At 41.4% G+C, this 15,656-nt stretch overlaps 1 protein-coding gene across 1 annotated transcript in view; it reads right to left on the bottom strand.

Moving 5' to 3' along the window:
- LOC136863249 (glutamate dehydrogenase, mitochondrial-like) overlaps positions 1-15,656 on the bottom strand; it is a 274,916-nt gene that overhangs the window by 124,533 nt on the left and 134,727 nt on the right. The window contains exon 8 of the mRNA XM_068226415.1: positions 5,986-6,363. Coding sequence (XP_068082516.1) covers positions 5,986-6,363 — 378 coding nt within the window. The remainder of the gene's footprint in view (positions 1-5,985; positions 6,364-15,656) is intronic.

Here is a 15,656-nt window from a genome sequence, read left to right as displayed (position 1 = left end):
ATTCCTCTTCCTATAAACGCAGGAGTTCTACGACATATCAGTAAATCTACCGACACGAGGCTGACGTATTTGAGCACATTCAAATACCATAGGACTGAGCCAGGATCGAACCTGCCAAGTTGGGGTCAGAAGGCCAGCACCTCAAGCGTCTGAGCCACTCAGTCCGGCATCAGTGGTAGAGTGTAAGCCCCCGGATCCCAAGATAGCGGGCCCCAAACCCGGCAGAGGTAGTCGGATTTTTGAAGAGCGGAAAAATGCCCATTCGACACTCTATGTCGTACGATGTCGGCATGTAAAAGATCTCTGGTTACATATTTTGTTTTGCCTTCTTGGTTCTCAAACCATTTGCTTTACGTCGCACCGACACAGATATTTCTTATGGCGTTGAGGGGATAGAAACGCCCTAGGATTAAGGTACAGCTCCAGCATTCGTCTGGTGTGAAAATGGGAAAGCACGGAACACCATCTTCAGGGCTGACGACAGTGGGGTTCGAACCCTCTATTTCTCGGATAAAATCACACAGCTGCGCGTCCCTAACCGCACGGCCAACTCGCCCGGTGACACATTTTGTGTTCGCCCGACAGAGTTAAAACTCGGCTATAGACATCCAAGAGAGATCGATTTACTCTGCCATTTAGAGTAAAAGGAAACGTGGAAATGGACGAGCAAGCAGCCAGACGGCGTCAAATTAATCTTGCAGACGGTAACTGAGGCAATACGATGATTATTATTATTATTATTATTATTATTATTATTATTATTATTATTATTATTATTATTATTATTATTATTATTATTATTATTATTATTATTATTATTATTGTCTTACCGCATAATCGAGCAGCTATCCGCCTCAAGTCTTGCCGGCCCAAAGTTTCCAATAAAAATTCAACACTATTCTTTTGTCGGAAATCACTGACAGCAAATCGTGTTGCTTTCCTCTGGATCGTTTCCAGTTCTTGAGCCACGTAACCCTGGTGAGTGTCCCATACACTAGAACCATAATCTAATTGGGGTCTTACCAGAGACTTACACGCCCTCTCCTTTATATCCTTACTTCTTCTTCTTAATCTGTTTACCCTCCAGGGTTGGTTTTTACCTCGGACTCAGCGAGGGATCCAACCTCCACCACCTCAAGGGCAGTGTCCTGGAGCGTGAGACATTGGGTCTGGGGATACAACTAGGGAGAATGACCGGTACCTCACCCATGCGGCCTCACCTACTATGCTGAACAGGGGCCTTGTGGGAGGATGGGAAAATTGGAAGGGATAGACAAGGAAGAGGGAAGTAACCGGCCGTGGTCTTAAGTAAGATACCATCCCGGCATTTGCCTGGAGGAGAAGTGTGGAAACCACGCAAAACCATTTCTGGGATGGCCGAGGTGGGAATCGAACCAACTTCTATTCAGTTGACCTCCCGAGGCTGAGTGGACCATGTTCCAGCCCTCGTGCCACTTTTCAAATTTTCATGGCAGAGCCAGGAATCGAACACGGGCCTCCGGGGGTGGCAATTAATCACACTAACCAGTACACCACAGAGGCGGACAAGTACATTTTTAACACTGCAAATAAATCCAACTATTATTTATAAGAAGAGGACAGTGAATGCAAGTGGATATTGTTTTGAACTGAGCTGAGAGCGAGAGTCCGTTACAGAGTACGATTCTTTCAGTGAGCCATGGCGCATTATGTCTCGCCTGCAGCACAATGTCGGCTCCCCGCCGATGTCCAGTGTTCCGATAATGAACCGTGTTTGTGTCGTGTCTCACTGATCCGTGAACGCTTCACTCAACACTGTTTACTGCGAGTCACCTGATTCGTGTGTCGTGAGCTTGCCGTTGTTACGATCGAACAGTTGAATGAATCGATACACTGCTTCGAATCATACACTCAGTAGCCCACACTACAGTGCATTGTGTTTCTGTGGTCAGACAGTACAGTAATATTATCTTCAGTCTGAGTTACAACTATGGCTTCAAATGTGTTGAACCTGAATGCTAAAATGCAAGTTATTGATGCGTGTGAAAGAGACAAGTTATCGGTGGAACAAAGTGTCGAAAAGTTTATAGTTGGAAAGACGCAAGATCACGAAGTTTTAAAGACGAAAATCAAGGTTTAATATGAATGACTAAACGGTAATGGTTCAATGACAATAAAATTAAAGGACGGAAAGTGAAGAGTAAACTAGATTGTGTGGAACTGGTTTGTTTGCATGAAATCAAAGCGGCTTGCTATTTCTGGGTGGTTAAATGGTAATGGTTCAATGAAAATAAAATCAAAGAAGACGATAAATGAAAAGATAAAGGTGGGACTGGTTTGTTTGCGATGGGCCAAAGAAGTTAACAATTTCCGAGCATATCCTCAACAGAAAGGAAAGAAAGTTGCTGAAAAATTAGGGTTCCAGTAGATAACTTTAAAGCATCTAGGCTGAAAATGTTCTGATAGATTTACACCATTGTTTTCAAGTCCGTATTGAATCTGGAGACGTTAATGAAGAGGACGAGACTTCATGGGCTTTTAAAGTATTGTTCCCTACAGAACGCTGTGAACCAAAGGACATTGCCAACTCTGATGAGATTATTCTACCATTGCTATGCTTAAAAATGAAAGGTGTTCTGTCAGGAAACTTTTGAAAAACTGCTGTCAGTTTTGTTGTACGGATTTATGACCGGGGAGATGGAAAATCTCTTGGTTATAGGAAAAACCAAGATGTTTCAAATTCCCGGTTTGTGGAAATTGAATAAGATGGCGTGGATTGCGGCTGCGATAATGGAGGAATGGCTAAGAAGCTTTAAAGCGAGAATGACGAAACAAAGCTGACATCTGATCTTGTTTCTCGACAACGTCATATGTCATTGACATCTTGAGCTATCCAATGTAACGTCAGCGTGGTTTCCGTCCAACACAACAATTTTTATGCAACGCATGGACAAGGGACTCATAAATTGCGTGAAGATAGATTATTAAAGAAAAGGATCTCTCATTTCCAATATGGAATTATAAATTTCTGCCAGTAGTGAGGCACTGCCTATTTCTGTGTTTGACCATTGTCTGGATTTTGGAAGCAGTCAAATAAGTTCCATCATGCACGGTACGATCTTGCTTCATAAAAGCAAATTTCAAGTGTACGGTTGGTGAAGAATTAGCCGGTACAGACGACTTTGAGAATCTTCAACTGATGACTACGCGACCACATATCTGGATATTGAAACTGATGGTAACTTTAAAGGTAGTGATCAATTCATGGCATATTATCAACAAAAGGTCCGACTCGTTGGCTGAATGGTCTGCGTACTGGTCTTCGGTTCAGAGGGTCCCGGGTTCGATTCCAGGCTGGGTCGGGGATTTTAACCTTAATTGGTTAATTCCAGTGGCCCGGGGGTTGGGTGTTTGTGCTGTCCCCAACATCCCTGCAACTCACACACCACACAACACTATCCTCCACCACAATAACACGCAGTTACCTACAAATGGCAGATGCTGCCCACCCTGGTTGGCATTTTCCTGGTGTTAAGTGATGAAACTGTAGATCATTTAATTTCTCAATTCATCTATCTCCTTGCCGCAATGAAGATGACTAGTGTTGCACTGTGCAATACCTTGGTCGGTGAAGGATGCTGGAAACCTCGTTTAAAACACCACGCCATTTGTACCTACTGTATATAGAAGGCGGAGTTCTGTCACACGGTAATAACGTGAGGAACAAGGTGACGAAGACTTAGTACAGACTGAAGACGAACACTGGTTGGCTGGTTACCACCGTGTCGGGTTTCTGTTCACGCAAAATTGTCTACGCTAAACTGATAACTCTAATTCTAACTAAACCCCCCATCCAAAATCATGTTAAAACTCTGAATCTTTCCTAATCAGAGAGAAATCTTCACATCTCTCCTCAAGTGTTTTAAAGAACTTAACGTTCAATTCCCAGTAATGTTCATGTGATGCTTCATCATACGGCCCCTGTTCCTGTATTTCTTCCTCCTTTTGTAGATAATAATAATAATTTCGTGTGGCTATTTCTAGCCGAGTGCAGCCCTTGTAAGGCAGACCCTCCGATGAGTGTGGGCGGCATCTGCCATGTGTAGGTAACTGCGTGATATTGTGGTGGAGGATAGTGTTGTGTGTGGTGTGTGAGTTACAGGAAGTTACAGCACAAACACCCAGTCCCCGAGCCACTGGAATTAACCAATTAAGGTTAAAATCCTCGACCCGGCCTGGAATCGAATCAGGGACCCTCTGAACGGAAGTGGTGGTGGTTATTATTGTTTTAAGAGGAAGTACAACTAGGCAACCATCCTCTATAATACACTAATCAGAGAGAGCAAATGGAAGGGGCCCGACACTTCGAAAAATGAAGGTATCGGCCAAAGGAAGACAAGGGCCACGAAGGGCGTGAAAATGAAAAACTCCCTAGGTCTCCGTACGTAATACCGTCGGAGTCTGAAGAGAACAAGAGTTGACCAAGAGAGGTCGGATAGGTTAGATGAAAGTGAGGAGCCTGGCACAAGTAAGTGGAAGCAATGCTAGGACTCAACTGAGGGCCCCGTGGTCGCCAACCCAGGCTCCACAAAGCTCATAGCCCCTGCGGCCCCTATTTGTCGCCTCTTACGACAGGCAGGGGGTACCGTGGGTGTTATTCTACCGCCCCCACCCACAGGGGGGTCTGAACCTAAGGCCAGTACGCTAACCATTCAGCCAACAAGTCGGACAAAAGGTGCTTGCATTGAGGAAAGGTGCAAAAAGGCGCAACTAAGACACACATAGGGGAGTTCATACCATGTTTTCTTTGCAAGACAAGCTAATTTCGGCATTTTGATATAGAAAAAAGGACTAAAGCGCAGCACATAAAATTCCCAGCTCTAATAATAACTTTACCTGTCACATCCCACGTCGAGTAGCTGTCGGCACGTTGATGTACCAGCAGGGATACTTCATTCCAGTACAACAAGTGCTCAAAATGGCCAACGTACGTCTGAACGTTCTGCCTCATTGATTATAACTAATAACTCGCAAATGATCGACCGTAAGGCATTCGTTGTTTTTAGGTGTCCTATCCTTCCCCCAGTTACTTCCAGCATGTCATTTTAAGGGCAAAACAACATGATTATCATCATCTAAATACATGTAGGCTAGTTAGTGATAAATCTTTACCAAACTCTCACCAGCGGAGATGCCGCTGTTTGATGTTCACTTGTCGCTAGGGACATACTATACTTAGTTCCTCGCGACTGCTACCAACTGAGAGGGAGGGGCGCTAACGCTCCGTTCGATTGATTGGTTGCTATGTCATTTAATAAATGTTATTCGTTGCTATAGTAATCAACAGAAACATAAATTCTAAAGTATATTGGCGTGTTACGTTAATCACGGCCTAAACCAGACAACGAAAACATGAAAAATGCGGGAGTAGCACGAAATTGAGTACTAGGCGAGGGAAGACCTCTCCATTAAGGTACGGTATATACAATTTTGCTACAATGTTTTTATCTGTAAACGATAGACTTTATTTTACGCGTCTGTTTGAAATGTTTCAGAATTCGTTTTCCCTGGACCAATACTAATTACAAAATAATGGCTAGCGCTGGACAAATTTTAATGTGACAGCAGCGCTTATCCAGTGTTCAAGTTTCTAATTAAGTCTTTCTCCCGTGAGTTTTACAAATTCTAACAGCGGCAACAGCAGCACAATCTACGCTTTACAGTGTATACCCTCAACAGTGTCGAGAATTTTTATTACCTGGTCGTACGCTTATCCTTTTCATTCTTTCTCCCGTCTAAAATTACGATTAGTCTTTCTGCCATATTGCTTGATTGCTTTAGACAATCTATTGTCCCACAGTTGGTCATAACATCTCGCTGTGTTGGGAATGACGTTCCATTGGGCAAATTTTCAGCCAATGGCAGAACCCATTAGCACCAATAAGCATTATGTTATTCACACTGGTGAGAGCTTCGTAAAGTTTTAGTTGAACTTCAAGATCTCACCTCCTTTCACGGGATTCCTGTGTGTACTATGGTGCGCACGGTAAGCTGTGATTATATCATAACAACCGTTGTCCAAACGAACAGGAAAATTCACTTCTATCAATCGCTCACAAGCTCCCATCAGTTTTAGTATGCCATCCGTACGAATTTTAACTTTATCATCACCCAGTTTCGGGAGAGACTTTTTGAGATCCTCTCTTAATTTTTCTTCACAAACGGACAGCGCTTTGTGATAGAAGTACCCAATCATTTTATAAAAGCTAGGATTCTTTTCTTGTAACACTGACTTAAATTCGTCCGGAATTGTATAAGCATACCTCTTGTTTATATTGAGAACTTGAAGAAACTTGCTAAAGTACGACAGTTTGGGAGTAGTTCCTTTCAAGTTTGTACACAAACAGTACATATTTCGGGGTGTGGGTGGGGGAATATAGTTCCCAGAATAAACAACAATTATAAATAAATTAATACTTCTGTAGGTCTCGAGCAACGCTCACTTGCCCGAAATTTTCCTTCTGAGTATACAGGAGGTCGTTGCTTGGTAACTTACAAGGAATGATTAACAATAGTTAATGAATGGAGTTTCCGTGGCTCATTGTATCAAAATAAATAAATATAATTAGCTGGATCAAAGCCACTTATGTATTACTAAAACAAAGCTTATTTGTTATTAAAACAAAGCGAGCTTTCCCTGATGAAGGCCAACGTAATTTGGAGGAAAGCTCGGCTTTGTTTTAATAATAAATAGGCTTTGTTTCAGTAATAAATAAGAGTAGATATAGTGGACAGTTCGGCCGCAACCTCCGCCTCCGACCCTCCGCAGAGGGCTCCACCGCCACCTCCGGGGGGCCTCCCTAGGGGCCTCTTCCACCGCCACCTCCGGGGGCCCTCCTCAGGGGCCTCTTCCTCCTCCCGCGGGAAATTTGAATTTTAGCGCGAGATTTGAATTTGTAAACAAAGCTACGTGCTTTTTGACAGCTGTCATCGACAACAACGCATCGATAACTTCACTGCTGCCATCTTGATGGGCCCAAACCTCAGTGCTGCCAACTTAAACTCACTAGCGCGAGTTTTGAATTGGTAAACAAAGCCACGTGCTTTTTTGACAGTCACGTGCTTTTTGGCAGCTATCATCGACAACAACGCATCTCTAACCTCAGTGCTGCCATCTTGACGGGCCTAAACCTCAGTGTTGCCTACTAAACCTTACTAGCGCGAGATTTGAATTGGTAAACAAAGCTACGTGCTTCTTTGACAGCTGTCATCCACCATCTTGCATCGCAAACCTCAGTGCTGCACTCTTTAGCTACTTACCTTTGAAATGTGGTGGCGGCAATTTGAAAAATTCTACGTGCTCTTGTTTGGAAACAAACCCACGTGCTTTTTTGACAGCTGTCATCCGCCATCTTTAATCAACAGAGCACCGTGCTGCTATCTTTATCGTAGTAGTGGGCAATTTAAAAAAATCCGTCAGCTGTCATCCGCCATCTTTAATCAACAGAGCACCGTGCTGCTATCTTTATCGTAGTAGCGGGTGAACTGACACTAAGGATACGATGAAGACCCAATGCAGTGGATTTGGTCAAAACTAGCGAAAAGAAAACTGCTAGGAACTAGACTCGGGCCTCTTACAGATAAAAGAAACATATAAGAGACGCAAAGAAATAAGAAACATAATGGTGATAAGGGTAAGAACATAAATTTATTATGGAGAGAAAATCAAAAGAAAATAGTATAAGTAAAACAAGGGGGCCAAAAATCAAATGGGTAATGTAAATAATATGTGGCCCGTGATTAAAATACACCAGACTCAATGGTAAAAGTACTTTCACAAACGCTTACCTTCGTAAAGGACGTGAAGCAAAGTTTAGCATAAAGATATGGCATGTATATAAATTAGCTGAAGCATATGAATTTAGACGGTACAAAACATTTCTTTATAGCACGTCAGGTCAAGGCAGTCATGAGATTAGAGAGTGATAGCCTCACATCATAACGTACTCTCTCGATTCCACCGTCAAGGCATCAAGACTCTCAGCAATAAAAATCACATCCCCCGACAATACAATAACATAAGTCAAAGGAGCATAAAATGGAGAAGAGGGAAGGGTGCACCGAGCTCTTAAAATTCAACCAGAGAGAAAAAGAAAAAGGGGCGGTTACCATGGTTTCACGCAACACAACAAGAAAATATGGAAAGACAACCCTCAAGGAATAAAACATATTAAACTAGAAAATAAGTAAGGAAAGCCAATGACGGCGATATGAAACGATCAATAAACAGGTAAATTAAGCACAAAAGGTATCGCGAATCAAAATTCGGAACCACCCACGCTCACACAGAGACCAAGAGGCTTGGTTGTCGCAAATAAAGGGACGCATAAGAGCGTCATCGTACAGTACATAATAAATAAACAACCGCTCTCGAGCTCTGACAGTATGAACCAGAAAGTGGTCCATCAAAAGAGACGGAGTGTCTCCAACACCAAAACATACAGAAACAGGCCAATCGCGTAGATAGCTTGAATTCATGCCAAATCAATGAAATGGATATGAATTATACAGAACACGCGATAAAATAATACGACATGAGCTCAAGCGGAATGTTAATGAAGCGACATGGGTAAAAGGTCTCGGAAGCACACAGCAAACAATCTCATACACACGCATGAATCCGTGTTACCTTCTATTCTCAAAATAAATATAGTAGATCAGTAAAAGAAAATCAAGGTTAGCACACGAATAAATCAGAAAAACACGCAATGAGGGAATCCTTTCTAACCCAACTAAAAGGAGATTGAAGAACAATAAATACCTCGATTATATAAGCAAACAGCATACTCAAAAGGTTGAGATGTGTACAAAGACATCTTGAATTTATTAAAATATCTTTTATAAGTAGGGTTGCCAGATTTCCTGATGGCAAATAAGGTACAGTCGCTCGATTCCAGATAGCAAATAAGGAGCACTTTCATCTCCTTGCCATGTAGCGCTAAATTAAGGCACCATAGCCATGATTAAGAGAAGAGACCAGGGTTATATTAACAAATGTATACCGTTAGTAATATAACAGCGTCAGCGTGAAATATGTAGGTACTTAATTTATTACAAACTAATAATGCGTTAGTCTTTACATTGAATTAACATTTCACAAGTACTAGTCATTTGAAGGAGCAATGTGTAACAGTTTCTTATTCAACAAAACTTTCTTGAGAAATTCCTTACAATTCCCATCATAATTGAAGTACACAAGAAGTTCATTTTTTATTAAATCTACTGAGCATCTGTTTTTCCCATCTCTCCATTTTATTGCCATTACCGGAAATACTCTTTCAGTATATGCATTCGATAGAAATATACTTAAGACAGACTTAAGTACCATCAACATGTTCTTCAGTTTTTCTGGGCCATTTAAACCGGTGATATATACCCACCTATCTGGCATTGTTTTACTTAGGACAGCTAGTTTTAGCTTTTCACCAACAGCACCCTCACTAAAAATCAGATTGGCTATTTCTACAAATTCTGAAGACATATCATCAATATTCATCTTTTCCTGTAAACCTAGTGTCTCCACTAACTTTAAAATCTTGCTGAACTGAGGTGAGTTTTTTTAGAGTTATACAATTCATCAGAGAATAAACATTACAATCATCACTAAAATCAAATCATTTACATAGATACTTAACACAAACGTCATAGACATGTATAAAATCATTTTTACAGACCTTAACTTCCCCAGTAAACAAATCATTCAATTTACTTAATGTGCAAGTCACTTTGTAACCAAAAATTTATTTCCCCCATTCTCTGTTCCTGATGCATTTTCAAACTTTTAATAACAGTATATACCTCATAGACTGTCAGATCACTCTTTTCAAGACTAAGAACTGCCTTATTGAAAACATCTGCTAAATGTATCGAAAAAAGTAGATACAATTCTACTAGAAGTGTTTGCTTACCAGAATCTGATTCTGAGGAACCTAACGAATATTTCTTAATGAATACTGGACAGTCTTTAACACTTGAAAAATAAGATACTCTCGCTGGGAGATTTCTCAGCAGTCTTTCAATAACAGGCTTTATAGAAAGCCATCTTGTTGGCACATGTCTTAACAAATTAGTGTATTTAATATCAAGAAACTGAAATAATTATTTTAAGTGTAAAACTCTTTTTGATGAATTTGAAAAGCAATTGAATACCGGTACTTTAAGTATCAACATTTCAATATCAATTGACATAGAATTCATCCCAGCTTTACATGAATTGCGAACATGTGCACAACAATTAAGACTTAAGCAAGATCGGATTTTCTGCCTTTAGGTGTACGTATACAGAATGTTTTTCCCAAAATTAGAATTTGTGTTGTCAGCAGTATAGCTTGAAATCTTGGACAACATTAAACCATGTTCCGAAATACTGTTATAAATTTGTTGAGACATTTTTATAGCACTTTCGTCCGCATCTTCATAGAAGTCTATAAGTATGTTACAAATGTATAGTTTTTCGTCGAAATACCTCACAGCTAATGGGAAACACTATGAGAGAGCAATTTCTTGTTTACCGCACACGTCCTGCTTCCGATCACAATGCAACTCAAGAATAAAATGCAGGAGACTCATGCTCAACATGTCCGCTAGTTCAGCTAACACACTGCCAGAGGCGCTGTTTTCAACTGTGATGGCAGATAATTGGTCGGAAATCAGAATACAGAATATTTTCATAATAACCGCGCACTTTTTTCGATACTGTACTATTGTCTAAACCGCGATATTAAAAAAAACGGAACATTGGGCGTACGGTTTGAAGGGTGCACCGGACGCGGAACAGAATGAGAAAAAGCCGTATTATTCGGGGCAAAATCGTACATCTGGCAACCCCATTTATAAGCCATAAAGGCGGCTTGAAAATCGAATCCTTCCATCTTCTCAAGTCGAAAGATCTCAAAAAAGTCCATCAGAAAGATAATCCAAAAAGACGGGGCAAAAAGAAATGCTTTGACCTATCCTATCGTATAAGACGCCATCTGTCGGAATAGAGGATTACATAGTGCTAACGACACATAATGGGAAAGAGTAATAGTTCATAGATACTAGAGTTCGCTAGGAACGTGAAGACGTCAGAAAAAGTAAACGTACCATAAAATGATATGGTGCGGTAGACGGGCAATTTGAAAAATTCCGTCAGCTGCCATCCGCCATCTTGCATCGCAAACCTCAGTGCTGCTATCTTTAGCTACTACCTTTGAAATATGGTGGCGGATAATTTAACAAATTCTACAGCAGCCATCTCTCGACGCTAATTGCACAAGATGGCGGCTATACATGACTCCTTATGAGACACCTTAAGGGGGTGCTTACGCAAGATGGTGGCTGCAAGATGGTGGCTGCAAGATGGCTGCTATACATAGGTTCTTATGAGACTCCCTTGGGATGCCTGCGCAAGATGGCGGCTATACATGGCTGCTTATAAGACAAATTAAGGGTGCTTGCGCAAGATGGCTGCTGCTCTTATCAAGAAAGCTACCTTAGAGTCTAATGTGCCGCGCCGGTTCGATTCTTTAAATTTTGGGCTTAAATGCATAATGTTAAATATCTCGAAAACGGTACATCGTAGAGCAAAACGGACAAAAAGTTTCTGCTTAATACCCAGGTTCGCAGTATGTGGAACATGATAGCATAAGAAAAACATAGTCTAATGATGAGATAACGGTTCGGTTCCTACTTAGGCCCTTTGGCATTTGCTCCGTTTTAACTTGTATTGAAGCAAGTTTTTGTAACATCATCAGGTCTAGCTATGGTAGAGAGTATAACGTGCCGTGCTGGTTCGATTCATTAAATTTGGGGCTTAAATGCATAATGAAAAATATCTCGAAAACGGTGCATCGTAGAGCAAAACGGACAAAATTTTTCTGCCTAATACAGTGCGTAGGTTCGCAGTATGAGGAACATGATAGCATAAGAAAAACATAGTCTAATGATGAGATCAACGGTTCGGTTCCTACTTAGGCCCTTTGGCATTTGCTCTGTTTTAGCTTGTATTGAACCAAGTTTTTGTAATATGATCAGGTCTAGCTATGGTAGAGAGTATAACGTGCCGTGCTGGTTCGATTCATTAAATTTGAGACTTAAATGCACAAAGTTAAATATCTCGAAAACGGTGCATCGTAGAGCAAAACGGACAAATTTTTTCTGCCTATTACCCAGGTTCGCAGTATGAGGAACATGATAGCATAAGAAAAACATAGTCTAATGATGAGATAACGGTTCGGTTCCTACTAAGGCCCTTTGGCATTTGCTCTGTTTTAGCTTGTATTGAACCAAGTTTTTGTAACATCATCAGGTCTAGCTATGGTAGAGAGTATAACGTGCCGTGCTTGTTCGATTCATTAAATTTGGGGCTTAAATGCAAAATGTTAAATATCTCGAAAACGGTACGTCGTAGAGCAAAACAGACACAATTTTTCTGCCTAATACGTAGGTTCGCAGTATCAGGAGCATGATAGCGTAAGAAAAAGTAATTTAATGATGAGATCAACAGTTCGGCTCCTACTTAGGCCCTTTGGCATTGACGGCTATCTAATTCTACAAGATGGCGGCTATACATAGCTTCTTATGAGACAGCTTAAGGGTGCTTGCACAAGATGGCTGCTTCTCTTATGAGACGCCCTAGGGATGCTTGCGCAAGATGGAGGACACAAAATGGTGGCTATACATAGCTCCTTATGAGACGGCTTAAGAGCGCTTGTACAAGATGGCTGCTATACATAGGCTCTTATGAGACGCCCTAAGGGTGCTTGCGCAAGATAGCAGCGACAAGATGGTGACTATACACAGCTCCTTATGATACGGCCTAGGGATGCTCGCACAAGATGGTGGCTGCTCTTATGAAGAAAGCTAGCTTAGAGGCTACTGCGCAAGATGGCGGCTGCTGTTATGCATGCGGTGGAGGGCAATTTGAAATTCCACGTGCCCTTGTTTGTAAAATTCTACGTGTTTTTTACAGCTCTCATCTTTAATCCACAGAGTATCGTGCTGGTATCTTTACAGCACTAAACCACAAACCTTTGAAATGTGGTGGCGGCTAATTTGAAAAATTCTACGTGCTTTTTTGACAGCAGCCATCTTTAAACAATAGCGGTTATACATAAGCTGCTAAGGCCTCCTCTTTTGTCAAGGCATAGCTCTATCGAACAAGTTTAAACCTGCATCGCGAAGGTAAGAGTGTGCAGCGATAACATCATTATGCATGTTTAGACTTGCAAATCACAAAAGAAGCGATTGAAACATAACAAGACTAGAATCGAACACTGCATTCGATGTCGTTAACTTCATCATGTGATCGGAACATTAATTGATGTGTTCAGAACACTAAATAAGTAATCAAGACTAAAATAGAACACTGTACTCGATACCACATGTGTTTAGAACATGTCAGGGAATACCTTTGTTCTAAGAAGATGACATTACCGCACATTCCTTGTAGGGCTAATAGGCTAATAGGCTAAAGGGCTAATGGGCAAAAGGGCTCAAGGGCTAAAGGGCTAATGGGCTAAAGGGCTAATGGGCAAGAGGGCTAATAGGCTAAAGGGCTAAAGGCCTAATGGGCTAGGGCGCCTCTCCTCACTTTATCCGGGCTTGAGACCGGCTCTACATCTAGAGGCGGAGTTAACATCCTAAGGAAGGGGGAAGGTTGGAAAATAATCTATACGAATATAGCTACTCGATCGACTACAGGGCCTTCGAGTAAAAGAAATAACCGTTAAATAAATGGCCCAAACAAAAGGAAGGAGGCGGATACTTGCACTCCTCTATGTAGCTTCTTAAAACCTAACAGGCACAAGGCCGATGAAACAGGTGACTGGTATAAGAATTATTTAATACATTAAGGAAGAGAAGAAAATCAGTTACCAAAACGTAGTCACCTCAAACCCAAAATGAAGGGGAGCTCGAGAGGTTAAAGCACTCTCTATCCCCGATTTACAATAACAGATATTTACATAAGCCGGCAGAAATTTACGTTACAGAAATGTAGGTTACATATTAAAGTTCCGGACCTTTCCCGTGGGTTAGACTGCCTGATGAAAGAGGCACCTCCCGCCTCCAGTCGCTGTACTCGGTAATAATACTTTTGAATGAGAGATGACCTAGCTCGAGCCGGAATGAAATTAGCTATCAGATGGGCGTTGAAGCCGTCTATAGAGGATTGTTCCGCTATGGCTCTGACTATTTTGTCTGAGAGAACACCAATGGAGTAAGGGTAAAAAATCTGAAGAATTTGAGAAGGGGAATGCGAAAACACAAGAGCGTAATCCTGAAACTCAACTAAAAATCGTAAAAATGAAATGACATCGTTAGTGGAATTAACCGAAAACTTAGAAATTCCTCTAAGTAACATGGCCAAAGGGTGAGGCAAACTACTAAAACCAGGAGACATAACAGGTAAAGGCCTAGGGGGCGGAGAAGCTGGTTCAGAGACTTCATTATTCAAAACGAATGGTGGAATTGAGGTACGACGATCAGACTCATTCCCAGACGGGGCAGAAATTTGTTGGGTAACTACCGATTTTCTACGTTCTTCACCATTGGAAGAATCCTCCTCATTAGCTATGTTTACCACAGTGGGCTGATCGGTTTTTGGAGTCGCTGCCCCAGTTATCAACTGACTAACCTTACTGGACATTTTAGAAAGGTGTTCAACAAGAGCACTAGCCTCCTTCCCCTGAACGTCGTTTAATTTAAGAGACAATAGATCACTCACCCAATTATAAAAATGGTACAATCTAATGACTCTTTCAGTTTGGTTGAATCTACCGCAACCGTGCCTCCAGACTGAACATTTCTGATAGCTAATTCGTAAATCAATTCCTCCTTGCACAAATAGCCGGTATGGAGGACTTCGCGAGGGCCGGACATGATGATCAATCAATCAATCAATCAATCAATCAATCAATCAATCAATCAATCACCACTGATCTGCATTTAGGGTAGTCGTCCAAATGGCACATAACCTAGTCTTTTCTCCAATAATTGCAAACAATTTGGAAATATATTGAACTTCTCCCTTGGTAAATTATTCCAATCCGTAACACCTCTTCCTATAAACAAATATTTGCCCCAATATCCCCTTGAATTCCAACTTTATCTTCATACTTCTTTCCTACTTACAGCACTCCACGCGAATTCACCACTGACAGCTCGAAACATACCACATCGTCGAGCATCTCGTCTCCTTACTCCCAAGTCTTCCCAGCCCAAAGTTTGTACATTTTTGTAACACTACTCCTTTGTCGGAAAACACCCAGAACAAATCGTGCTGCTTTCCTTTGAATCATTTCCAGTTATCGTATCAAGTAGTCCATGTGAGGATCCCATACACTGGGGTCTTGCCAGAGACTTACACTCCCTCTCCTTTCATCCTTAATACACCCTCTAAATACCCTCATAACCATGTGGAGAGATCTGTAACCTTTCGTGACAACCTCCTTAACATGATTTCCTCAATATACCTTGCCCTATACTATTCCTTATTATCTAGTCAAACATAGAGCAGTAACAACGTTAATATTAAGGGAATTACCTCCAGGAGACCAGAGATGAATGCTAGTCGAGATGTGATGCTCGCCATGTCAGTTATTTTTCCTCCACCAGGCGTAAAGTTTGTGGAAGAG

The sequence above is a fragment of the Anabrus simplex genome, chromosome 1, assembly GCF_040414725.1.
Source record: "Anabrus simplex isolate iqAnaSimp1 chromosome 1, ASM4041472v1, whole genome shotgun sequence".
In the NCBI taxonomy this organism is placed as follows: domain Eukaryota; kingdom Metazoa; phylum Arthropoda; class Insecta; order Orthoptera; family Tettigoniidae; genus Anabrus; species Anabrus simplex.
The sequence above is the reverse complement of the archived record's forward strand: the minus strand, read 5'-3'. Positions and strand labels throughout refer to the sequence as shown.